At 34.3% G+C, this 26,302-nt stretch overlaps 2 protein-coding genes across 7 annotated transcripts in view; one reads left to right on the plus strand and one right to left on the minus strand.

Moving 5' to 3' along the window:
* The window catches only part of LOC123557632 (vascular endothelial growth factor receptor 1-like), an 81,570-nt gene extending 79,277 nt beyond the window's left edge, over positions 1 to 2,293 (minus strand). For 2 of the 3 annotated variants that reach the window (XM_045349229.2, XM_045349228.2), the window contains exon 1: positions 1,923 to 2,293. In XM_045349229.2, coding sequence (XP_045205164.2) covers positions 1,923 to 2,004 — 82 coding nt within the window. In that variant the 5' untranslated portion in view covers positions 2,005 to 2,293. The remainder of the gene's footprint in view (positions 1 to 1,922) is intronic. The other variant, XM_045349230.2, reaches the window with a different exon arrangement.
* A 167-nt stretch (positions 2,294 to 2,460) lies between these two features.
* LOC123557634 (proteasome maturation protein-like) lies at positions 2,461 to 26,065 on the plus strand. 4 transcript variants are annotated; one of them, XM_045349232.2, is made up of 6 exons: positions 2,461 to 2,587; positions 15,091 to 15,176; positions 16,666 to 16,726; positions 20,988 to 21,089; positions 22,500 to 22,593; positions 24,818 to 26,065. In XM_045349232.2, exons 1-6 carry the CDS (start codon positions 2,585 to 2,587, stop codon positions 24,883 to 24,885), a joined length of 414 nt encoding a protein of 137 aa, XP_045205167.1. In that variant the 5' UTR covers positions 2,461 to 2,584; the 3' UTR covers positions 24,886 to 26,065. The 4 variants fall into 4 exon arrangements, with proteins under 4 accessions (XP_045205167.1, XP_045205169.1, XP_045205168.1 ...); XM_045349234.2 differs by lacking the exon at positions 2,461 to 2,587 and adding an exon at positions 2,644 to 2,668; XM_045349233.2 differs by lacking the exon at positions 2,461 to 2,587 and adding an exon at positions 2,790 to 2,810.
* Positions 26,066 to 26,302: the final 237 nt, after the last annotated feature.

Raw genomic sequence — 26,302 nt, forward strand, 5'->3', positions numbered from 1 at the left:
TTCTATATAATTTTTTTTCCATTTAAAACTTTCTTAAAACATCTGCAAGTCATTAAAAGCAGCAAAAACCAAGAGAAAGTACAAATGTATAGTTAAATCTTTTACATTCAAGATTACTGCTGGTGATCAATGAGCTACATCCTTTCCAAAATATTAATCAAACATTTGGGACTCCTTTTGTGGTAATATATTTAGCCAAGCGATCACTCCCTATCTGAATAAAAAAAAGCAATTGTTATCAGCTTTTACTTGGAAATATTTTTTGCTTCATTAAATCCCTTTGACTTTAAAATAAAGCCACTCTTTAATACAGAACGCTACATAATATAAATTATATAATGTTAAAAATAAAAAGCATTGTAACCATACTGAAAAATATTTTGTTACCAGCATTATGCTCATATAAACCAGGAAATAATACTTAAAATTGTACCGAATGTGTAAGCTTGAAATGTACACTATCATTCATCATTTGCTTCACAAACTTCACCTTTACAACAACTTGAATACATTATCATATAATATGAAACTAAAACTACATAAACTGTTTCATGAATTTAAATTTCTACTGCATTCAATAAAATTATGCGGGATAACAAATATATAATATAAAACGTTTTATACATTAAATACTGCTTCCTCTCTTCAATACCATTGTGCAGAAAAAAAAATAGTGTTCTATGCCACTACCTTGCTTCTAAAAAATTTAGACTGGAATAAAAACTCATTGGTAAAAAAGAAATAAGGGCACCGATGACTGACAAATGCTGATAATCATCATTAAATCGGTAAAAGATATACCAGCAGGTGCTCCGATTTTTGGTAGATCAGACCAAAGTACTTGAAGAACCTAGAGGATGGTATATAAAGATCTCAAAAAATATATGTATTCTTCGTCAGCTTATCTCTAACCTTTATCTAGGCTGAGGCATGTGTTTATGAGTGTTCTGGAAGATAGATGAATTCATAAGATTTTCCAGGAGACTTTCTGATTCGAGAATGTTTTTTAAGTCAAAACTTTTGATCAAAACAAAAATTTAGAAACTGTGATGGGAGATTTTATACTTAATTGTCATTATTTTCGCATTAATCATAGTATCGGTGTATAATTGCAATTTCTTTTATAGAATATTATCACTACTTTGATCATCCTTTGAACACCCAGTTAACAATCTTTATTACAAGCAAAATGAAATTATTTTTAGTTTACCTTTCCGCTCTTTTCTAATTATGTAACTTATAGATAGATTTGCATGACATGCCAGTAGTTTTCATTGCAATATGCTTATTTTGGTTCATTACTTTCAGTCTCACAAACATTAAGTTTCCTGTACTTTTTTCTTCATCTTGCATTGATAGTAAAATTGTAAAACTGAATTTCTCTTAAACATCTTAAAATCTCCCTCTTAACTAAGTCAACCATGACAATAAAAAGAATACTGGATTACAAGATGTCTATTTTTGAACATGTTATTTCTAGAAGTTTACATAAAAACCGAAACTTGTTGTTTTTTATAAATCAGATAATGATAGGGTGAAGTGTACTTGACCCAAATAAAATAAAATATGAATTTTGTTTTGTACCACCAATAATCTAGAAAAAACGAACTTACAATAAGCTTTACTGTGTATTGTAACATGACAACCTTTATTAATGTGTTGTACTACATAGTTTTTATACCACTTGCCAGTCAAATAAAATGTGTATTTATTTTAAGCTATTACAAAGTAACTGAGAGATATTAATTCTGTTTGAAGTCATTAGTTGACTCGGCCCGTAACACTGTAAGTTATAAGGTATACTTTCAAAGTTATACTTTGGTATAATTTACAAAAAATAGATCTAAAAGGGCAGTAAGCAATTCATCATTCAATTCACCTGAAATGACCCAAATGTTTGGGGCACCCGTTCTGTGTCTTACCTGCTTTATCACATCCAGTTAAATTTATGACAATAGAAAATGGCACAATAAAAACCAGCAACTGTAGGAGAATCATATCCATGGTCTGATTAAAAATATCACAATTCTTAATATATTTTAACACAAATTTTATCCATTAACCATTTACAAAAAATCAACTCCACTGCTATCTCCATAATTTGGCACTTAAACTCACTGTTGGCGTTTTGTTTGAATGTGTCATTTCACAAAATAATAGCGGCAAAATACAAATACACTTTCTTTTCACCTTACTCCATACCGAAGTTGCAAAATCTTACAATATATTTATTTTTCAACAGCTCTATGTTTCCTGTCATTTCTCCTTTGAGTCACTTTATTACCTCCTCTCCACATTGAAGAGCCGCTGTTCTGTCTATTACTTGCTACAATTAGATCGGTAAATTCCTTGTAAGTTTGTTTATTTAATGCTTTTTACAAAACACTAGCCTTACTACCAAAATTATTACTATATATTTGTTTTATCTATTATATCGTGTGCAATGCGTTGTATAAAATATCGCCAATAGTTTTTTAATGCCAAAACATTTTAATTAACAGTTACATTTTTGGACTAGCAGCCGACCTTCCTATCGGAAAATACCTCTTTGTGCGCGTGCGCTACAGGAAACGGGGATATCAACATGGTAAGAAAGTAAATTTCGCCGATTCAGAACGTACATTTTCTTAGATTAACAGATTATTATATTCTTTGATATTCGTTATTGGTGAGAAAAATATTGAAAATATATCTAATCTGCTTTCGAACAGTATTTAAGGCATGTGAATTTTGCGAGTTGTGGATAAACTCCAAATTTATCGCTTGTCATCCTTACCCCACCCACAAGTTAGCACAGCTGAAATTTAATGGTATAAAATTAAGTCATGTTATCACAAATATAAGAGAAAAATCATTGTAATATTAAAAGATATTTACGGATCTATGTGTTCTAGAATAGACCTTGTAACAGATAAAAAGTAAACAATTGATGATTTCTCTGAAAATCCTTCATTTCTTAACAACTGACACCATATTATTTTGGTGGAGAATACGGGTATTGAAATATACCCTTGAGTAACCAGTTTCTCTATAATGTTGTAAGTGAAAGCAGAGTAAAATGTTACATTCATGTATTAGCGCAATAATTTAGAGCATTAGAAAGCCATTTAACCCTTTTTTGTTTTAAACTTAGCATTAGAACATTGTTTTTTTTGGACTTCAAAGATTATGCGTCATAAAAATCTGAAAAGGGGAAATAATTCTACCAAAACTGAAGACAGCCAAGTTATTTTTATTTTTATTTGTATCATTTGTTATGCTTAACAAATGGACCAAGTTTGAAAGAAATATCTTCATTATTTTTCAAAAAATATTACTTTTTGTGTCATAAGCCCGATCGAGCAATGTTACCAGCCTGTATAACATTCGAAATTTATTTATTTTCTATCAGTTTCGACACAAATATACTGTTATAATTTAATTTTCATACACAAATTAACACTCTCGTTGGCCTTGCCAAGGATAGTTGGAGAATACTGCATGTATTATCGTTTTGCTAGGGGTGGGTTTCTATAAACCTACAGCAATTGTACAAAGAAGTTTACAATGAACAATCTATCTATCAATGAATATGACCGTTACATGTGTACTGTTAAAATGCTTTGATTAAACAAATGAGCATGACCTCCTTATTAACCAACAGCAATACTTCATGATTGTTTACACTGTACGAAAGTCTTTTCGAGTCTCTAGCCATATAAGGAAGTACACTTTTCTCTCTCTTTCGTTAAATTAATTAAAGCTTTTGAACCAGTCTTCCGAGGTCGTGACCCTCTTGTACAAAGTGTAAACAATCGGCTGCAACATGCTATTTTAGGGAAACCTCGATGTATCATATATAATTTAAAAAAGAAGTAAGGTGAATTATTGCATTAATATGTTTATACTATTTCACGTTAAATATAGTTTTCCCCACTTCCAAGTAATACACGGAGCATTTTTTAGGTGCAGAAGATGACTTGACGTTTCTCAAGTTGGCTTCCAGGTTATGATGTCAGAAAACAAAACAGTGCTCTACATGCAAATATTTCCAGTATCACAAAATGAAGGGTATCACGATTTGAGGTTACTCGAGGGTAGATGATTTGTGTCAGATTAAGGGGCATGCCTAAACAATTTCTTCATCAATTTTCAAAGATGACAAAGGTTAATGTCATTCTCATATTTTAGTTCAACACAAACTTTTTTCAATTTTTTAAGTTATTTTGACAGAATTATAATACATTATTCTTGGAAAGTTGAAATTAGAATGGTATTGCTTATTACTTTGCTTATTACTTAAGGTTCCTTGTAGGTACGATATGGTTATGTTCAGCTGTAATAAGTACTTTATTTAAAAAAATATAAGAAGGGAATACTGGTCAAAGGATTGCCAATGATTTCTTTTAGCAAAATTAACAAACAAAACTTTTTCTATAGATATTTGGGATTCCTTCCACTATATATATGATGTTCTATCAGTGTTATGGCTGAGCAAAATTGCTGGTTTATTCTGGATGTTGTGTAAGCACAACATGTTTATAAATCTGTAGAATCAGTATAAGATCAGAGGTCGCTAAAGCCGTAACACATGTCCGATAAATTTTGATCTGGTTCGCCACAATTTATCAAGTTCACAGGACCGAATGTCCAATAAAAATTGCTTGTCAATATGATAAAACAAGAAGAAAGTCCTCCACAATTTCTCTGAAGTTTGAACAAAAAACTTTAATAATTATTGTAACATGGAATCCCGAAAAATTGTTGTCAAATTATATTTTAGTAAGGGCTTTTTGATTGGTCCTTAAAATAGAAACTGGAAACCCACAATTTTAAGAACGTGCAAATCATTGGATGCATTGTTCCGACTAATCGTGGATGGTACTTGATTTATGTATGCATTCAATTTTTCTACCTATTATAACACGGGAACCAGACAGGAATTTCCAGAAATTCTGAGGTCATCTTTCTCTTTCAATGTCAACATTTTGAGGATTCTATGCAAACAATAGACTACATAAATGAACTTTGTTGGGGAAAAGACAGCGATGATACAGAAAATTAATATGAAAACTTAATGTCTGAAATCCGTTTTAATTAATAGATCTACGTGGAAATAAACTTAAAGGATGTAATTTGTGTAATGCTGTCTATATAGACTATAATTTATGTATAAATACCAGTCTTAAATATCAGTTATCAAATTTATTAAAAAGAATTTGGTCTGGTAAGATATTATCCGGTCCTGAAAAAAACTTGTGTTTACCAGACCGACTGTCCTGTGAATTTTCAGGGTCTTTCATGAACACTACACAAGATAAAATTTTATATTGCAGATAGGATAATACTACAACATATTGATTAGTGCCTGTTAAGAGGCTACAATGCAAATCAAAATGTAATTAAAGGATTCTTGGAGGTAAAATGAGCATATACATATCTAATATCTTGGACTAGCTTTGCACAATCGTGCTTTTACAGTGTTTTCTATTTCCTTGTAAAAAGTGGTACCAACAAACTGTTGAAATATTTTTCTCAAAATTAAAAAAAAACACTTTCTTTCTCAATTAACTACATTCTTTGCAAAAAGGGCTTAATGTGATTGATTCAGCACAATTTGGGACAAATGAAGACAGTAACCAAGTAAACACAAAAATATGGCTTCAGCATATAGTTAGTAAATTTATTCCTTTTTCTTGTTAAAGGAAAAACATTTTGTTGCTTCTTAACTGTCTATCAGGAAGCATAGATCGCAACCAGTCAAAATAATAGCAGACTGGGTTTGACTGAAACTGTTCATGTGAGGTAATGAAATGTGCGACACCCATAATGCCCTTGCGAGCAAAAAGTAACTTAGCTTTAACATTTAACACATCCAGCCAGATAAAAAAGAAATTGAAAAAGGCCTACTGTTTGACTGCTCAGCCTTGATGCTGATCATTGATGGAGAGAGGCTGGGATTCTTTAAACCGAAAGTGGAAAAAAAATACAGTACTCAGCATTACTGGGCAATTAATGTGGAGAAATTGGTGATCGACAGTGACTTGTATTTAATGCATAGTTTAACACTGAAATTTCTCTTTTTGTATCCAGAAGTGCTTACAATCCTAGGAATTGCATTGGGCATTTTCCTTACTGTTCTAAAGAAACTGTTAACAGTAAATTCTGTCATATTTTTTCCATACCTTTTTACTGTTTTAAAACAGAGCTGTAGCTCCACTTTTAGGGATTGGGGTTGGGGCTATTTTGGTAGAGGAATTTCGTGCCATTTGGAAGATAATGGGGGGAAGTCTTTGACTGGACTTTCTGAATTCTAGCTAAATATAGAAAATCTTTTAAAGAACATTTTCTCGTGGACTGCTTGATGGATATATATCAAATTTGTCTAGAAACCTTTCATAAACCTTTATGCCGAAAAGGAAGTTTTATGTGATAATGCTGTTAGTCAGTCCATCTGTTGACAATTTAGTGTCTGCAGAATAACTTCAGTGACTCTCACTTTATAGGCATATTGCTCCTGGGCAGTGAATAACTCCTTTTGATTTCAGTTCAGTTGTTTGAAGATCTAGGTCATAGTGCCTGTTAGTACAAAGAAAGTTACAAAAAAGAGAATTACCACAGATCCTTATTGATTTTCATGTTTCATAGTCAAATGTCGTAGTCACTGTCATTCTGAAATGCTCACATTGTTATGTGTTATAAGGACTCGTGTATATGAACCCTGAATATAGACCAGTAAAAAAGTGACTTTCCTTTTCAAGTTTATCCTCTGTGCTTTCATTTTAACCTTTACCCTGCTAAACTTCTATCCATCCCATCCCATCCTGGCTCTCCCTTTCTCTCATTCTCTCTCTCTCTCTCTCACTGCAAGCATCAATATAGGTTAAAAACAAGAAGGATTTACAGATAAAAGCAGTTTAAAAACAGGTCTATCATGTTAAGCATTGTGTGCAAGTTTGGTCACACCCTGCTTAAACTGGTTCTGGGTGGGGGCTTGCACAAGTTGTACTGGAAGGGAATTCCATAGTTTACACTATTTGGGAAAGCTAAAACACCCTAGGAACCTGTTTTTGAAAATAAAGAGCGTGTTAGTGTACAGCACATGCTACTACTTCTAAAATGGACTGGTCCATCATTCAGTTTGGGCAGTACCATTTATTATTTAAAGGGGTGTTCACTGAAAATTTACAGACTGAATAGCGAATGGTGCAGACCATGATCAGCCTGCAGGCTGATCTTGTTTGCACTGGTAGCAAGGGCAAAATCACTTGTTGCCAACAGGCAAAAGGTTAATTACTTTCTGGAAAAGCTGATGGTTATTTAACATTCTTTTTCGTGATGTCAGAAACATATATGTGCCTTGCGAGAGTGTATAAAAATCTACCCGGTGTCCTAAGGATATCATAGAAGTTGGCCGTATAATCTTGTGTATTCTACCACCCAAAGCAATTCCAGTTAAACACAATATGTTTTTATAGTAAGCAGTTCTTTCAAACTAAATAGGATCAGCTTAGCTGCAGCTAGGTCAAATTCAAAGGCCTAGAATCATTTTTCTAAAGTAAAAAGAACATGTACTAATGTCAGTTAAGTGTTGTTTGTTTGTTGGCAAACACCAGCATGATTGAAATATTCACAAAGAAAAAAGAATGATTTAATTAGTTAACGGATGCTTATTTGTGAAACATACCTGACATTACACAAGTTTATACTCAGTTTACCTATTTTATCAGGCTTTAATCAAATTTGGCACACAGTCAAGACACCACATCCCTATTCTTTCAGATTGAGGAGGAATCATTGGTTTTGAAGTTCTGAGATTTGTGAAAGAAAACAGTAGCTTTGGCATTTCTTAGATAAATCACTCAATGGTGTTTTTGTGATAGAGTAAATTTTTATGATACACTTTTCAGGGTGAGATTTGATTAAACTTTATACTCTTATAAAAAGGTAATTGTCTAGTTGGCAGCAGTTAGCAGGTGGCATGGTGCCTGTATGATTTGAGTTCTAAGAAGTCATAAACTCGCATTAAATGTCAGCATGATTGTGTGTTCTTTAAAACGTTGAATTATTGCTTTATGTTGGTCAGTGGTTTTCTCCCTTTCTATTATTAGTATAGTAAAGAAAGTATATTTTGCAGCCATTTTGTTTCAATAACAGTTTCAGAGTGTGCTCAAACAAAATCTACATTATGGATGATTTTCAGTGGAGTTATGGCCCTTTATAGATAATGTTTGAGAAAAAAATTGCTGGTTTATCTTCTATTCTACTGTTTGGATTTAAATTAATGTATGATAATTATTATCAAGCCTAGTTGCGCATGTTTTATTGGATTTTTATGCCCCCTGCATCTACTGATGCGGGAGGCATATAGTGATTGTCCTGTCCGTCCGTCCGTACGAGGTTAACCAAATGGGACCGTTTCGTCTAGCATCAATACCCCTTACTAGAATGACTTGATACTAATGCAGTTGTTACCTGTGACCATTCCTCATCTTCAGAAATCACCTGACCTCAGTTTGACCTTGAACTTGACCTTGTTTTGGACTTAGGTTGCTTTGTATCAACAAGGATGCCACCAGGGGCATCAAGCGTTTATTGAACGCAGCTTCTTGTTATGCCCCCGGCATCTACTGATGTCTAAGTGATTGTCCTCTCCGTCCATCTGTTTGTTCGTCGGTCCATCCGTATGAGGTCAACCAAATGGAACCGTTTCGTCTAGCATCAACACCTGACTAGAATGACTTGATACTAATGCAGATGTAACCTGTGACCATTCCTCATCTTCTGACACCACCTGACCTCAGTTTGACCTTGACCTTGACCTCGTTTTGGACTTAGGTTGCTTTGTACGGGCCATCTCTTGGTTAACCAAATGGGACCGTTTCGTCTAGCATCAATACCACTTACAAGAATGAATTGATACTAATACAGATTTAATCTGTGACCATTCCTCATCTTAAAACATCACCTGACCTCAGTCTGACCTTGACCTCATTTTGGAAAATCTATCGACAAGGATGCCACCGTTTATTGAACGCAGCTCCTTGTTTTTTTTCTTGTTTTGGTTGAATGATTTCAGGCAGAGTTATTGGCTCTTGAAATGTCTAAAGCTTATCCTGACTCCTCTGATACTACTGAACAGATTTCAGCAAAACTTGATACATGAATGCCTCTGTATAGAGCCTAGTGTTGCATATTTTCAGTGTTTTGTTTTGTCTTATTTAAAAGTTATGACTGTCTGTCATATTATTTTGTCAAGACTTGTCATCAAAAACCGCAGATCAGATGTCAGCCACAAATATAAAGCATGTCTTTTTTTGCGCAATTGTAGGAATATTGCATATGTACATGTATCTGTTTGCCTTGCTATAAAAATGAAAAAGTGAGACATTATGTACAACAGCCATAAAAATAAAAAGTCATAAATAATGATTTGTGACCTACTTTAATTTGAAAGTTACAATGTGTTTCATGTCATATTAGATGCAATGTCACAAATACATACATATCATGTCATAAATATAAAGAAAATATAAATGTAATACAAGGGGTGGTCCTCAGTTTTGATGTTAACATTAAAATAATTACAAGGCTTACAGTGTTATAACTTGGTTCAACCTTAATGAAGAAGATAATAATGTAAGGGGAATGTCTTTATAAAATTACATTTTAAGAATAGCACAATGCTTGCTATTTCATTTCTCCATTTCTCTTTCTTTGCTGGCTATGAATATTTACAATATACATAATTATGTAATGTTGGTAGGGACCTCATCACAGTCAAAGATGAATTTGGATTGCAGAAATACCCACAACCCTAGTAAAATATTGTCTTAAAATTGAGTGTATAGTAGGAGATTAGGTTTGCCGGAGTATAAATTATCTGTCCTTGATGTCACAATCAGGGGCCTCCGTGGCTGAGTGGTTAAGGTCGCTGACTCCAAATCACTTGCCCCTCGCTGATGTGGGTTCGTGCCTCACTTGGGTTGTTGAATTCTTCATGTGAGGAAGCCATCCTGTTAGCTTACGGAAGGTCGGTGGTTCTATCCAGGTGCCCGCCTGTGATGAAATAATAAGCTTGACCTCATCATAAGACCCAAATTGTGCCAGTTTGACTTAAAATAAAAAAAAAACAACAAAAAAACAGGAAGAATCTATGTAGATAATGAAATCGTTTCTACTAAAAGTACAAATATACTGTATTCAATAGTGTATCTTTGAACATCAAAATTTTAATGCTCTAAACTGCTTATGGGATAAATCATAGTTTTCAGCTGGCTTTTTTCAAGAAAGATACATTACTTCAGACACAACTGATAGATATTCTAGAGAAAAAAAAGATTTACTGTTCGATCCACCAGATCTGTAACAAAGTTTTTGGTGAAGTGAAGCTTCATTGATTTTGAAAGCTCCACATATAAATTACACATCATATTCTTTAAGTCTCAGGAAGTTGATGTATAATATTTTGAATTTTTAAGATATCATTAGTTATGTCAAACTTATTGCCAGAAATGCATTTTTCCGTAATTATGTAAAATACTGGCCAAGGAAATGTGTTGATTTATTTTACAGATACAAATTTTATTCATAGAGTATAGGTAATAGATCATTAAATTTTATTTAACATCTAAGTTTTGCAGTAATGGAGTGCAGTAAAGTGATAGCAGTAATTTAATTCATTAGAAAGGTACGAACTGGTCTATGATTTGCTTATAGTTTAACAAGTAAAACTTTTGGTAACTGTTAAATAGACAGTGCCACTATAAGCTTAGTAAATGAACTACATAATAGGTACAGTATAACCTGGCATAATAAACCAATTAATAAGTTAGACAAAAATTTGAAAATCCCAGCTTACTGATTGGATGTTAAATTTACTTAAACTATAAGTTTTATAACAATCAGTCAACATCTTATTTGAGCCGCGCCATGAGAAAAGCAACATAACGGTTTTACGACCAGCATGGATCCAGACCAGCCTGCCCATCCGCATAGTCTGGTCAGGATCCATGCTGTTCGCTAACGGTTTCTCTAATTGCAATAGGCTTTGAAAGCAAACAGCATGGATCCTGACCAGACTGCGCGCATCATCGCAAACGCACCATGTTGGTTTTCACATGGCGCGGCTCATTTGTCAAAATTATTAAACTCCTTAGTATCCAAAACAGCTGAAATTTACAATGAAAAAAAAGTGTTAAGAAACTAATAAGGAAATTTTTGAAGTTCCTATTACCTCCCTTGAAGTTCATTAGAATGATATACAATATGAAATGTTATGGAAAAATCTTGTCATGGAAAAGGTAGATCAAACAATATATTTCTGAGAGTTATCATTCGTTTGTTTAATTGTTGTGGCAGACAGGAGTATAGTAGTGTGGTCTAGCTCAGTGTAAACTTCAGGTAACCGCCCGCCAAAATTGATTGCCGCTCATTATCATAGTAAACATATGCCGACTGCCAATCATAATGCTGGATATGTATATTGAGATACAGAACTGTTTAATTAATAACTATAAAACAGATCCTTTGGTATTAAAAGATCTCTTATTCAGGTTTATTTAGTGGCCGTATTTGTACTGACAAATGCATATGAAGCTAAAGGATGCAAAGCATACACTTATGTGGTAATAATTTTTTTTATTGTGAGTGACTTTCTTTAGTGGCTTTTATGCCTGTGTCGATCCATTGAATTAAATCCATGCAAACATACAGAAATTCTGTTTTTATTAAAATACAAACTTAGAAATCAACAAATTCATGTCCTCTCGAAAAAGCCCTTGAAGGGGAAACTGAAAAATGTTATACTTACAAAATTGAAGGAAGACTCGATCCTCTAAGTTCATAATTATTATCATGGGTTTTATATTATATAATGGGAAAATGTAGCAACATTCCATTGATATATCTTAAACAGAAGTAATGCCCGCTAAATATTATAAAGTGCATTGTCTTATTTATTCTTAATATCTCGTTTTAATATTGAAATGTCTGCTTGGATAGAATCTGATATAAATTCTAGACCACTAGGTCAGGGTAAAGAGATGTTCTCTCTTCTGTAGGTAACTGAGTTGATAGAAATTTTTTTGATTGCTGATCATAGAAAGAAATATCCACAAGGTTTTTTTTTGAAAATTTTATAGTATTTGACACATCCAGATAAGCTCGCAGGGTGTAAAAAGGAGGCTTTTTGTAGTTTTTTTTTATTAAGCAGAAATTACTGGCAATACATGTATATAGGCAGTCGTATTTGCTTCACTGCCAGGTCAATTTTTAATGAAATAGGTGTATAATTTATGTAAGATCTTTTTACCCCAATATCAGACAATTTAGAGACAGGCTATATACAAAAATAAAGTATGAAAAACTTTGACCTCACAGTCTCTTTTTATCATATGTTAAGGAAGATAACCTCAGTGGCAAAAACTATTGTTTTTAAAGTAACCCTATTACAGGTCATTGTATCCATTCTGTTATTTCATAAAACAGGGAGAATTTTCAGTATAAGCACTTCCTGGTAACTGCAGTTGTTCCATGTCATATTCATTATTCTGAAAGCTGATGCTAAGAGTTTGTTAAATTAAACACACATTAATGCAGACTGTTCCCATTCACGTACATAACACGCACAAAACACAGAAAAACCATACAATGCAATGCACGTACGCAGAATTTTGTATGTTCTGCATTATTATTTTGGTACCTTGACAAAAAGCCAAGTGGGTTAAACAGTTTTTCTACAAAAATAAAGTTTAACCAGTAATGATGTAATTTATGTGTGTCTAATTTAAAACACCGATCAATGAGTCCCGGGTATGCATTTTTCTTCCGTGCACGCTTATTCTTACACCGCCGAAGTTAAACGTGAATCATAGCCGACAGATATCAATTAACAGTCGTCGCGGTTAACGATTTGTCAACTCCTGCTTTCGTTTTAAATTGCGGTAGGCAGAAAAAATACTTCTAGCCACTTTACCAATCAGTGTTCACCTTTCAATGAAATTGGGCAAACTGAAAAAGTATGCGGTGAAAAACGATTGACGTTGGCCCGCGACTGTGTGAAAGAATCAGTACGTTATTTCCTTCATAATTAATCGGTATTAATTGATCTTTTGAATTAATTACAAGATGGATCATCATCATTATCTCTTGTATGTAATATTGGTCTGCGCTGTTATTCAAGAGTTTCAGTCGCATTTTAAAACTAAATGATAATTTTACTAATGATATTTTACTTTTTTATTTATTTGCTTTTGTGTAAATTAATGGTAAAAGAATGAAGTTGAATAGTAAATACATTTAGAGATTGTCGCTACGGAGATGCCTATATATAATATACATGGGGTATAGTATTTAACAAATTGTGATATTGTTTTGGCGATCTGTTTAGTTATAAAAAATTCAGTTTTGATTTTTTTTTTTTTTTTTTTAAAAAGGCACCGAAATATTTTTTAACTATCTGCTTACGACCTTGCGTTCCAATAAATGTGCGAAAAAGAGGTAATACCTTAGAAATTTCAAAATGGTTGTTTTTCCATGTTTTCTTAGTTACAATATGTTGAGGGCAATACTACGCTACATTACTTTACGTGCTGGGATGCCAAATGAAAACTTCCTGTGAGTCCAAACATATTGTATGCTTGCACCCACAGTTTTCATAGAAAACCCCCAGAATTTGAAATTGTTTAGTCACTTGTGGGGGTGCAATAAACCCTCAAAGAAAAAATGCTGTGGGAACACTGTAATGCCTTTATAACATTTGATCATAATCATGTGTCTGTGTTTAGAGCAATGGAAATTATTCTAAATATAAATGTAATAATTAAAGGTATTATAGGTGTTATTATTTATTGTGAAATCTGTATATTTTCATCAGTTTCTTGTTATGAACATATTGATGATATATTGATACAGAATGTCTTGTCTTGAGGCGAAAATAAAGTAAGTGGTGCTGAAATTTTTTAGATGTTCTTCACAATTTTTTGACCAGTTATCTGCTGTGAGAGCCTCGGTTTACAGAAAATTCAGTTAACTTTTGACGTGATTTCCTCATTTATTTGATCAGTAATCTTTCAAAAAGGATATTAAACAATGTTACTTCCTGATCTGTATCGAGAGCCAAAAATTCAAATTGTTGTGGCATTTTCTTTCTCAATTAAGAATGAATTGTTTATATATAACAGATAAGTTTATTTTATTGCCAGAATTTGGTAGTCGTATACACCTGTGTAGTAAGAATATTACTAGCAGCAGATCTATTAACAATTTACCATTAATTCTGTATGTTTGTAAAACAAAACGCACAGTGCTTGTAGAAGCCTGCCAATGCCGTCAATATAATCCTCTTTGATTACTTAAACAGACCACCAAGTAAAGGTTTTATACTTAATTCCTGCTGAGACGATAGTTAATAAATGTTAGATCATCTCCGCTTGTTTTTATTTGCTTAACAGTTTATGCCATATTTTTTTTCCGAGGGATATTATGGGGCGTTGTGGTAATGATTACCTAGGCATATTTTTAATGCGTAAAATGTTGTAGTTTCGGTCAAAACTGCTATTGGAAACAATGTTGATGTGTTTTGTATTCAAACAATGTTAATGTGTTTTGAATGAGTCTCTTGATTAGGTAAACATCCAGTCAGTGATTGAGGCCCTGGCTTATATACGAGCATATGTAAAACACTATCTGTAAAACTTTCTAAAAAAAGAAATACCTTATAAGACCTAAAGAATTAGTCATAAAACTCATATTGATTGAAGAAGATTGTGAAAGGCAAAATCAGTTTATTTTTCACACATTTAAGTTGTCCTGTGGGTGCATGTCTGTTTTTGTCATCGAAATATCTTGCCATTCTGCAGACTGAATATTTGTGTTATTTCCAACTTTTCAATAGCGTAATGTAGTTAAACTATTGCAGCCATGTTTTAATAATATTTTTTGAAGTTGTTGGCATTTGGAGCATTCTCAAACTTGTTGTTACTTAAGTTTGGCCAAGCATATAATGTTATTTTGTTATGTTTGCAGTTACGATTAGACTTGATACACGGTAAAGGGAGATAATTCTGTAATTCTAGATATTATTGCACATAGATTTTGTTATATTTCCAGGCTTCAATACGACCAGATATGGAGGGTAGTCACCAGATCAAGTTGCCAGAGGGGAACTTTGGAGTTCCAGATGTTATGTTACATGGGTATGTGTTTAGGCACATGAGCCGTGCCGTGGGAAAACCAACATAGTGGGTATGCGACCAGCAAGGATCCAGACCAGCCTGCGCATCCGCGCAGTCTGGTCAGGATCCATGCTGTTTGCTAACAGTTTCTCCAATTCCAATAGGCTTTAAAAGCGAACAGCATGGAGCCTGACCAGACTGCGCGGATGTGCAGGCTGGTCTGGATCCATGCTGGTCGCACACCCACTATGTTGGTTTTCCCATGGCACGGCTCACATTAGTTAAGTGAGTGTTATGGCAAAAAGTAATCACAAGTTAAAGGTAAAAATTATCAGGTCTGGTCAGTTTTCATAGTTGACATTTATGTTTTGAGATTTTGCGCATCAGGTCACAGATCGCCCCTAAAGCTCTACGTCGAGATCGTACACTGCATATATCCGTAAGTCAGAAAAAGGCATACTGGTGTTTGTGATTGTTCATTCATATGTCTGATTATTTCTGCCCCCAGGGTCTACTTCCATTGTTAGTTTGAAAAAAAAAAAATTAGCAAGAAAGACAGGTCACGGGTATAAGTTATCTTCTATTTGGCCTGTTGCAAATCTGTTACTCTACTGGAACACAAAATTTTGCCTCACACCTGGCTTGTTTAGAAGCTTCGTACACCTGCATGAAAGGGAAATCTTTATTTTCACTGCAAACATTAAATTTGATATTAAAAGTTGGAATTGGCAAAAGCTTCTTTTACATAAGATAAAACTTGTACTATCTTAACCGTTTCATTTGATGTTAATTAAAACATAGTTCGAACAAACTTTTCCCCCTGATTATATATGATTGATATGCAATTTTGTAATAAATTTTATCCATAGAATCATGAACTGTATGTGAGGTAATGAAACCAATTTTCTGTAATCCTCAGAATCTCATCTGTATGTGTTATCAATATCAGTTACTAAAAATAATATTCATTCATAAATTCCTTTTGAAGATGTTTTGATTTAATGTCTTCACTGTAAGTCCAAATTTGATACATGACTTAAGTGCAAATTTGGTGTGCCACTAAGGTTACTGCATTTGCATCTTACTAGTTTCAGTATCTTTACCAACATAAATTCATTAGGCAACTGCAGATCTAAAAATTGTTTTTATTGATTGGTTTAAAGTCATGCCAAGACAGTTTTAGGTCATTTAACTGACCTCTCAGTTTTAATGGGTGGAGCCATCTAGGCAGTTTATCAGGTACAGGCACGCATTTGGCTGGAATCTCTGATCTTCCATAAGCCAGCAGGATAGCTTCCTCACATGAAAGAGTTCTACATCCCATGTGGAGGGGCAAGTGATTCAAGGTCAGCTACCTTAACCACTCCTCCAGAGGCCACTTGTTGTAAAATATTTATCAGCTCTTTTCCTACATAATGAATTTTTTAGTGCCTTTTTGTGTTTAAATGAGTTCAAGAAAATGGCATTTATTTAACAAATTTTGAAAGATAATTTTTATTTAACTTTACAGGTTCCAGAATGCCCAGAAAGGAAACAGTGCCGTTCATCCATTGGAATACTCGGAAAAACATGTATGTATCAGATTGGAATAACTGTGAAATCATTTTGTAAGCATTAAACAACCTGGTTTCAGCTAAAATAGTTATTTGGTTGGTATTTGATTTTGTGGATTAAAAATATTAGAAGATGATTAGGAATTATATTTGTTCGTTTGGGGTTAATTTCGTGGATTGATAAAACCTGAAACCCAGGAAATCAGTCCTCAGGAATATTTATGATTTTATAGTACAGAGTTACCCTTTAACAGTAGATAGATACCCTTTTATAATACAAAGTTACCCTTTCACAGTACATAGTTACCCCTTCACAGTATAAGTTACCCTTTCACAATACAAAGTTACCCTTTCACAGTAAAAAATTACCCTTTCACAGTACATAGTTACCCTTTCACAGCACAAAGATAGCCTTTCACAGTACAAAGTTACCCTTTCAAAGTACATAGTTACCCTGTCACAGTACAAAGTTACCCTTTCACAATACAAAGTTACCCTTTCACAGTAAAAAATTACCCTTTCACAGTACATAGTTACCCTTTCACAGTACATAGTTACCCTTTCACAATACATAGTTACCCTTTCACAGTACAAAGTTACCCTTTCACAGCACAAAGTTACCCTTCCACAGTACAAAGTTACCCTTTCACAGCACAAAGATACCCTTTCACAGTACATAGTTACCCTGTCACAGTACAAAGTTACCCTTTCACAGTACAAAGTTACCCTTTCACAGTACATAGTTACCCTTTCAAAGTACATAGTTACCCTTTCACAGTACATAGTTACCCTTTCACAGTACAAAGTTACCCTTTCAAAGTACATAGTTACCCTGTCACAGTACAAAGTTACCCTTTCACAGTACAAAGTTACCCTTTCACAGTACATAGTTACCCTTTCAAAGTACATATTTACCCTTTCACAGTACATAGTTACCCTTTCACAGTACATAGTTACCCTTTCACAGTACAAAGTTACCCTTTCAAAGTACATAGTTACCCTTTCACAGTACAAAGTTACCCTTTCACAGTAAAAAGTTACCCTTTCACAGTAAAAAGTTACCCTTTCCCAGTACATAGTTACCCTGTCACAGTACATAGCTAACAGTTCAAAGTACATAGTTACCCTTTCTCAGTACAAATTTACCCCTTTCACAGTACGTAGTTACCCTTACACAGTACAAAGTTACCACTTTCACAGTACATTTGTACACAGTTACCCTTTCATGGTACAAAGTTTTACAGTACATTTGTACACAGTTACCCTTTCATGGTACAAAGTTACCCTGTCACAGTACAAAGTTACCCTTTCACAGTACAAAGTTACCCTTTCACAGTAAAAAATTACCCTTTCACAGTACATAGTTACCCTTCACAGCACAAAGATATCCTTTCACAGTACAAAGTTACCCTTTCAAAGTACATAGTTACCTTGTCACAGTACAAAGTTACCCTTTCACAATACAAAGTTACCCTTTCACAGTAAAAAATTACCCTTTCACAGTACATAGTTACCCTTTCACAGTACATAGTTACCCTTTCACAGTACAAAGTTACCCTTTCACAGCACAAAGTTACCCTTCCACAGTACAAAGTTACCCTTTCACAGCACAAAGATACCCTTTCACAGTACAAAGTTACCCTTTCAAAGTACATAGTTACCCTGTCACAGTACAAAGTTACCCTTTCACAGTACAAAGTTACCCTTTCACAGTACATAGTTACCCTTTCAAAGTACATAGTTACCCTTTCACAGTACATAGTTACCCTTTCACAGTACATAGTTACCCTTTCACAGTACATAGTTACCCTTTCACAGTACAAAGTTACCCTTTCACAGTACATAGTTACCCTTTCACAGTACATAGTTACCCTTTCACAGTACATAGTTACCCTTTCACAGTACAAAGTTACCCTTTCACAGTACAAAGTTACCCTTTCACAGTAAAAAGTTACCCTTTCCCAGTACATAGTTACCCTTTCACAGTACATAGCTAACAGTTCAAAGTACATAGTTACCCTTTCTCAGTACAAATTTACCCCTTTCACAGTACGTAGTTACCCTTACACAGTACAAAGTTACCACTTTCACAGTACATTTGTACACAGTTACCCTTTCATGGTACAAAGTTTTACAGTACATTTGTTCACAGTTACCCTTTCATAGTGCAAAGTTATCACTTTCACAGTTCATTTGTACATAGTTACCCTTTCACATTACAAACTAGCCATGCTGTATACTCTGAGGTTTTTGGTATTTGCTGGGAACTTACTATGTCTGGTATCTGTGGTCTCTGTTTTACCACAAAAGGTTAGATCAGAGTTGCAGAGTTTCATGTTAACATATTTAGAAGAATTTCACATGGGTCTACATTTTCATATGGAAGAAAAGAAGTTTTAGTTTGTTATATAATGAAAAAGATAGTTCTTTAATCTGTATGACGGCAAAATTTTAAATATCACATAAGAAGAATACCACTTCATACTTAGACTAAGTTAGCAGTAGTAGAACATTTGAAAAAGATTAATTCCAACTTGAGACATGAAGTCAAATCTTGCAATTAAGCAAAATAGTAGCAGGCTCGGTTTGGTTGAGTCTCGGTCAGTTCGTTGGATGTTATGCAGTTATTCAGTGTATGAGGTTATAGCACTGTATAATACTGATTCTGCAGCCCAGTCGAAAAACACCAGCATCTAATTGGTTGATTCAGATCACAGTCACTTAATTGACCAGTGGCAAGCTTGCATTCTGAGACTGGTTGCCCAATACAATGGCCTGTATAAATTGGGATAGATCAACAGGCTATTCGCCCTTAAATTAACTCAATGCTTTACAGGCACAGACTTAAAATCTTCAAATTGGCAATTACAGATTAGGAAAAGGGAATAAAATGAGATATTAGATTGTACCCATTGTGTGTATTTTCACTTGCAAAAATTTAATATACAGTCAATCTTGTCTATTAAAGACCATGCTTTTGGATAGCCAAAAAGTGTTTTTATTAATCCCCCGCCACAAGTGGTGGTGGGTTAAAGGAATGGTCTCCGTCCGTCCGTCTGTAACAATTGTGTCCACTTCATATACCTTAAACCACATGAAGGATTTTCATGAAACTTTGGTCAAATCATCACCTCATCAAGACAATGTGCAGAACTCATGAGTCAGCCATGTTGGCTCAAGGTCAAGGTCACAACTCAAGGTCAAATGTTTGAGCCTTCCGTTTTGTGTCCGCTTTGTATTATCTCCTAAACCCCTTGAAGGATTTTCATGAAACTTGGGTAAAATGATCACCTCATCAAGACGATGTGCAGAACTCATGAGTCAGCCATGTCAGCTCAAGGTCAAGGTCACAACTTAAGGTCAAAGTTTTGAGCCTTCCATTTTGTGTCCACAGTGTATCTCCTAAACCCGTAGAAGGATTTTAATATGACTTGGCTGTGATATTCCCCTTATCAAGACAATGTGCAGAACTCAAAATTCACCCATGCCAGCTCAAGGTCAATGTCACAACTCAAATGTTTGAGCCTTCAATTTCCTGTTCCCTCATTTTCTGCTTAATCACCTGAAGGATTTTCTTGAAACATTGGTCAAGTGTTCACCTTATTGTGAGATAGTTTGCAAAAACCATAAGTCAGCCATGCAGGCTCAAGGTCAAGGTCTCAACTAAGGTATTGATGTTGTCATACATGGACTATAAAATATCATCAATGCTTTCACCAAATACCATCAAACCTTTCACTATCCATAATGGCGATAGGGATATATAGCTGTCTCTCGCACTGCCTTGTTTATCTGCTGGTTGCCTTTACTCACAGATAAAAACCCCCTGTAAAGTATTTGAATTAGAATTGGAAATCTGTTAAACCAGTCTGTAAAGACAGCCCTTGGGAAATGAAAAATGATGGTCTCTCAACACAGGTAAATTTTCACTTTTCACTATAGTTACATGGGAAGAGAAAACAGTGCCATTTACTAGTATATGCAGGTTTTGTTGTATTGGCCTCTATTTGGAGGTGGTCTTTAGCATATGTTTGACTGTATTGCTCGTTGGAGATATCCTGTCTCTGTTTGTGTAGATATTAGTAAATGTAGGTAAACACAAAGAGAAAATTTGACCTTTCTAGAAATGTTATGTAGTTGTAGTCATTATAAGAAAGTGGTCATTAGTACAAGTTTGACTGTATACTGTAATATGTATCCTATAAAGATTGCCAATAACATCTGTAAACAGAAAAGCTGATGGTAAACATGAGAATGATTCTGTGTTATTTGTTTACAGTGGCATGAGAATAAGATGGCCATGGATTTTGGCATGCTGAGGAACATACAGGGTATTCATGCACCACTCAGGCTCCAGATGGAACACAGCATTGTCAGAAAGGTAAATTGAGCTGTGCCATGGGAAAACCAACATAGTGGCTTTGCGACCAGCATGGATCCAGACCAGCCTGCGCATCCGCGCAGTCTGGTCAGGATCCATGCTGTTCGCTTTCAAAGCCTAATGGAATTAGAGAAACTAATAGCGAACAGCATGGATCCTGACCAGACTGCGCGGATGCGCAGGCTGGTCTGGATCCATGCTGGTCGCAAAGCCACTATGGTGATTTTCTCATGGCACGGCTCAATTAATTTACAGGATATGTCTTCTATGATAACAAGAAATAAAGCTTGCCAGACATTGGGATGGTTGATTTTATGAAAGGTGAGGGTCTCAGTGGCATAGTCAAGGTCACTGAGTCTGTATCACTTTCATGACTGTTTTTGGTTGTGTTTGGCCTCCCCAGCCAAATTAAAAGTACAAAAACCTGATTCTTGCCTTATTTAAGGTAAAAGGCAGAATGTTGTGAGATGAAAATGAAGAAAGTAATGCTGAAAATCTTAGATGTTCTCCACAATTTTTAGCTTGACTATTCAAAGAATAGACTCACCCTGGCGTTGGCGTCACACCTTGGTTAAAATTTTGCCTGCAAGTACATATGGCTATCATTTAAAGGCATATAGCTTTGAAACTTATTTTTTCTTTTCAAGGTCAATTAACAACCTCACTAGGTCAGGTCCCATAACTCTGACATGTATTTTGGCCGAATTATACCTCCTTTTGGTCTTACAGAATTCTGGTTAAAGTTTTGCATGCAAGTTATTATCTCCAAAAGTAATACAGATATTGAAACTTCACATGTGTCTTCGGGGTCATAAAACTAGGTGATAGCATCAAGTCCTGTAATTCTGACATTCATTTTGGCCAAATTATGCCCCCTCTTGGTCTTAGAAAATCCTGGTCTGTTTTGATTGCAAGTGCATATAGCTATTATTTAAAGGCATATGACTTTGAAACTTATTTTTTCTTTTTCTAGGTCAATAACCAACTTCACAGGATCAATTGCCAGAACTTTTAGATGTTTTTTGGGCAAATTATGCCCCCTTTTGGACTTATAGAAATCCTAGTTAAAGTTCTGCATGTAAATTATTATCTCCAAAACTTATGCAGATATTGATTTGAAACTAAACGTGTCTTCAGGGTTATAAAACATTATAGACATTTTAACATTTAGGATTCCTGCTTCTTGGACAACAGTACGAATAGTCTAGCATTGGCTGTCTTACGGACAGCTCTTGTTGTGACTTAAGATATCCAGCAAAAGGCTTGTGGTTCTACCCATGTGGTCACTGATGAGCAACAACCCCTACAGACAATTTGAGTCTTGCAAGCAGTGTCCACTCTGTAGTGGTTTAGCTGTAGATAAATATTTATTTTAGAAATGCACATAAAATTTTACTTTAATCTTTTCAGATGAAGCGTTTACCGGGACTACCCAGCTCTAATGTGTTGGAAGACAGTCTTACAGGCAGAGATGAGATGTTAGAATTTGATGATATATTTAACTGTAAGTATAAAATGTCCTTTGTAGGTTCAACATATGGATAGGTAAAGTCTAACTGCATGTCAGTCTAGTCCTGTATTGGAACACATTTCACATATATACCAAATATTGGTCTGGATTTCTGGGTAAAAATTGTAGAAGCATAATTATAATAATAGAAACACACATAAAATGACTTTATTTTGGGTGCTAATGAATGTTTTTGCTTGGATATCAGTCAGAGTCGCCGTCAGAGAATGAAGTTGGTACATGTGATCCATTAACAGAGAAATATATTTGGAGAATATGCTTGCAATTCTTTTCATTAGCAAATAAAAATTCAGCCGACTTGTGGAAAAACTTTAAAAAATATTATTCAAACCAAATAATGATATCAAATTGAGCATATTTTCTTTCTGGTTTCATTCTATTTTTTGGTTCAATTTCATTGTTTATGTGAAATGGCTCAGTGATTGTAATGCATTCTGATTATTTTTTTGTTCAGTTTCATCAAGGTGTATAATTATGCAAAATGGCCTTAATCAGAATCTGACTATATCTTATATAAAGTTGTAAAAAATCTCTCACAATTGATATTAAACACTCCTGATGTCTGCTTCCTTGATTTTGCACCACTACATGCACCAAGGAGAGGCATTGTTGAGACTGTGGTTAAAATCCCACTCTCCAGTTGCAAGTGTTTTCATGAAAGAATAAGACTAATAATATTCAAGTGGGTCTATTAGAGAATTGGGTTAATTGAATTAGCAAGTACTCTCTAGTAAGGAGAATAACCTGTATATATGTAAGGGTTGGTTTCCTGTCGCCGGCCAATTAAATCTGAGATGTTTCCTACTGTCTGAGGTGACGTCCGTGTTTCCCATGAGAGATCTTGGGTGATATATGGAGCTATGCTTCAAATTTCTTTCAGTCTGATTTTTTTTAATGCTTAAAACTTGCGAATTTAGTGCTGAGCATGATTTTACAAAAACTGCAAGGTTATAAAATTGAAACAGGTGTTCAAATGCACCTTTGTCATTTAAAAATTATGCACTGAAACATTTACAGCCAGTAGCGCGAGTCGTATGCTGAAGTTTTGAGATTGATTTCAAAAGTCTGCATTCATAAAGAAAACCCTGGACCTAAGTTTTTTGAGACCGATTTCAAAAGTCTGCATTCATAAAGAAAACGCTGGACCTAAGTTTTTAATGTTGCATTATTGTCTCCTCTTACAATATTATTGTGTTGCTAGGGGAGGTAATATCTGCACACAACACAGTTGTTTCCCTGCCCAATCGTATGTTAACAAGCAATGCGTTTCCATGAAAGCCTCTCTTCAGTTGTAGCTTTAGATGCCTGCAGTACTGAATAATACTAGTGATAATTTTATTTTTTGCCAATGTTGGCAAACAAAGACATTCTAGAAGTGTAAATAGTTGTAATACTGTGAAATCATTAAATTTCGTTGGCATGAAATTTCATGGTTTTGGTCAAAACGGCGATTTTGTGAGAATATAAATTCATGGATTTCAACTTTGAACAAAAAATGAATGGGAATTTTACTTGTTCATTGGGTTTGAATTTCATGGATTGATTCAACCACGAAATCCACGAAAATTAGTCCCCCATGAATATTAATGATTTCACAGTAATAATTAAGCAATATTGTCTCTAAAAGTATAACTAACAAGGAAATGTGTATTCTTGAAAACAGCTGTCTGAAAGTTAGATGGTTGCACCGAGCTTTGTGCTTGTAGTATGGTAAATAGTATGAAAGGCACGCCAGGGCTCTTCCTTGGTGTGCTGTATGAATGCTTCATACCGAGGATGTGAAAAATGGTACTAGAAGCTTCCTCGCTTGATGCTCAGCTTCAGAAGATAGTACCAGTGCTTGTCAGCCCGCCGGTGTCTGTTTAATGTAACTGGCTGGGGTATCACATGTCTGCAGAGTGATATTCTAGTGAGGCAGTACTATAAAGTTGGGCATTGTGCTGACATCTACAAGTAGGCACCTTTGTTAACATGAATGAAAAATTGTTGAAAAATATGCTTAACCCAATTACACACACTTTGGAATCTTCATGAAATATTAAAGCCAGAATGTTGCCACATTTGGCATAAATTATATCAGTGTGACTTTAAAAAAGACCCAACAGACTGAAAATATTTAGCATAGTACAATGTACTTTAACTGGCTAGTATAAAGATGATTGAATAACAAATTTGTAAAAAAAATTATATATTTCAGATGGGGATGAGAGAATGACCCTGCAGATGCCTCACATACAGATAGAGAAGGACCTTAAACTACTGTGATCTTCATCAAACATTGTATGCTGCTTGAATGGAACAGTCGTAAAAATGTGAAACTTGACATTAATTATTGTGTGAATGGTCCAGTTACATACATCAATATTCATTTAACATAAAGTGAATAAAATATTGCTGTCTTGTTTTGAAATTTTGAAAATGTGATTGTCATCTGGAATTGAAAAGCAATTGTTGCAATTATCTGGCATAAACTGTGTATACACTTAAATATACTTAATATAATTATTTTATGAACACAGTGCTAAAATGACTTTTTAAAGTGCTATATTGTACATAACTCAAAATCTTCATGCTTTTGTCAGTTAGTTAGTTACAGTATTTTGAGGAAATTAAGAACTTTGGAACTTGCAACTTGCAGACTTCCTCATGTATTGTTTTAATTAATGTAAATTACTTATGTCCTTGGTTTTTTTCCAGGCTTTTCTCAGCTCTGCAGTTTCTGTAAATTCTTCATTTGAAGAAATAAATTATGTCTGTTTAACCAATTTGTGATATTTGTAATCAAAGAAAATTGAAGCGTGCAGATTCGAGCATGAATTAATTGATCTGGTTTTTGAAGTGTCTTAATTGGCAGCTGCCTGCAGTTATGCAGGAAGGAAACTGTTTATTGGTTTACACCTGTATTTTGAAGATTATCATTATTTACTGTAAAAAAAGATTTTACAGGAAGTATGAGGGCTTTTTTTGGAAGATTAAGATTTGGGTATCTGCATGTTTTGGAATTTTTGCTTTTGAAAAACACTAGGATAAAGATACCTGATAAATTCATTGATAGTTGCTGTTTGGTAAATGTGCTGGTATGTGTTTTTGAGTTCTGAAATAGATGTTTGCAGTCCAGTGTAAATGTGTACACATAAAATGCGTTAGAATTTTAATTAGTTGGCATGGCTGACACTCATGAAAATCAGTTACTTATACAAGTATGAGGTCACAACTTCTCTCATTATCATTGATGGTTCAGACTTAAAAAATAAATAGAAATAGGAAAAGTAAGAAGTATTTTGAGCTGAAATGCTGTAAATGCCGATTGTATTGACCATAAGAATAGTGGAACTTTTACAGGCTATCTTACACACTGAAAGAATCTTCAGTCATTTTGTCTTTTCAACATTATTTATCCATCTTTTATTAAGAATGTGTATTTAATAAACAATTACACATTGAACTTGACTTTGTTGTGCATTAATTAAAAACCATTTTATTAGAAATTCAAAATATAGAAGAGGGCAACATAATGTAGATATCAATAACTGAAGTTCACAGAGCAAGAACCTCAAACTAAGTAGGCATGCAGATGGCCCCTATAGATTTTGAGATCCGTTACTAAAAAGGTCAAGGCTACAGTGACATTTACAATATTCCAATTGATGATGGCCCAACAGTCACAAACTTCACAGATCAG

The sequence above is a fragment of the Mercenaria mercenaria genome, chromosome 5 (assembly GCF_021730395.1).
Source record: "Mercenaria mercenaria strain notata chromosome 5, MADL_Memer_1, whole genome shotgun sequence".
Taxonomy (NCBI): domain Eukaryota; kingdom Metazoa; phylum Mollusca; class Bivalvia; order Venerida; family Veneridae; genus Mercenaria; species Mercenaria mercenaria.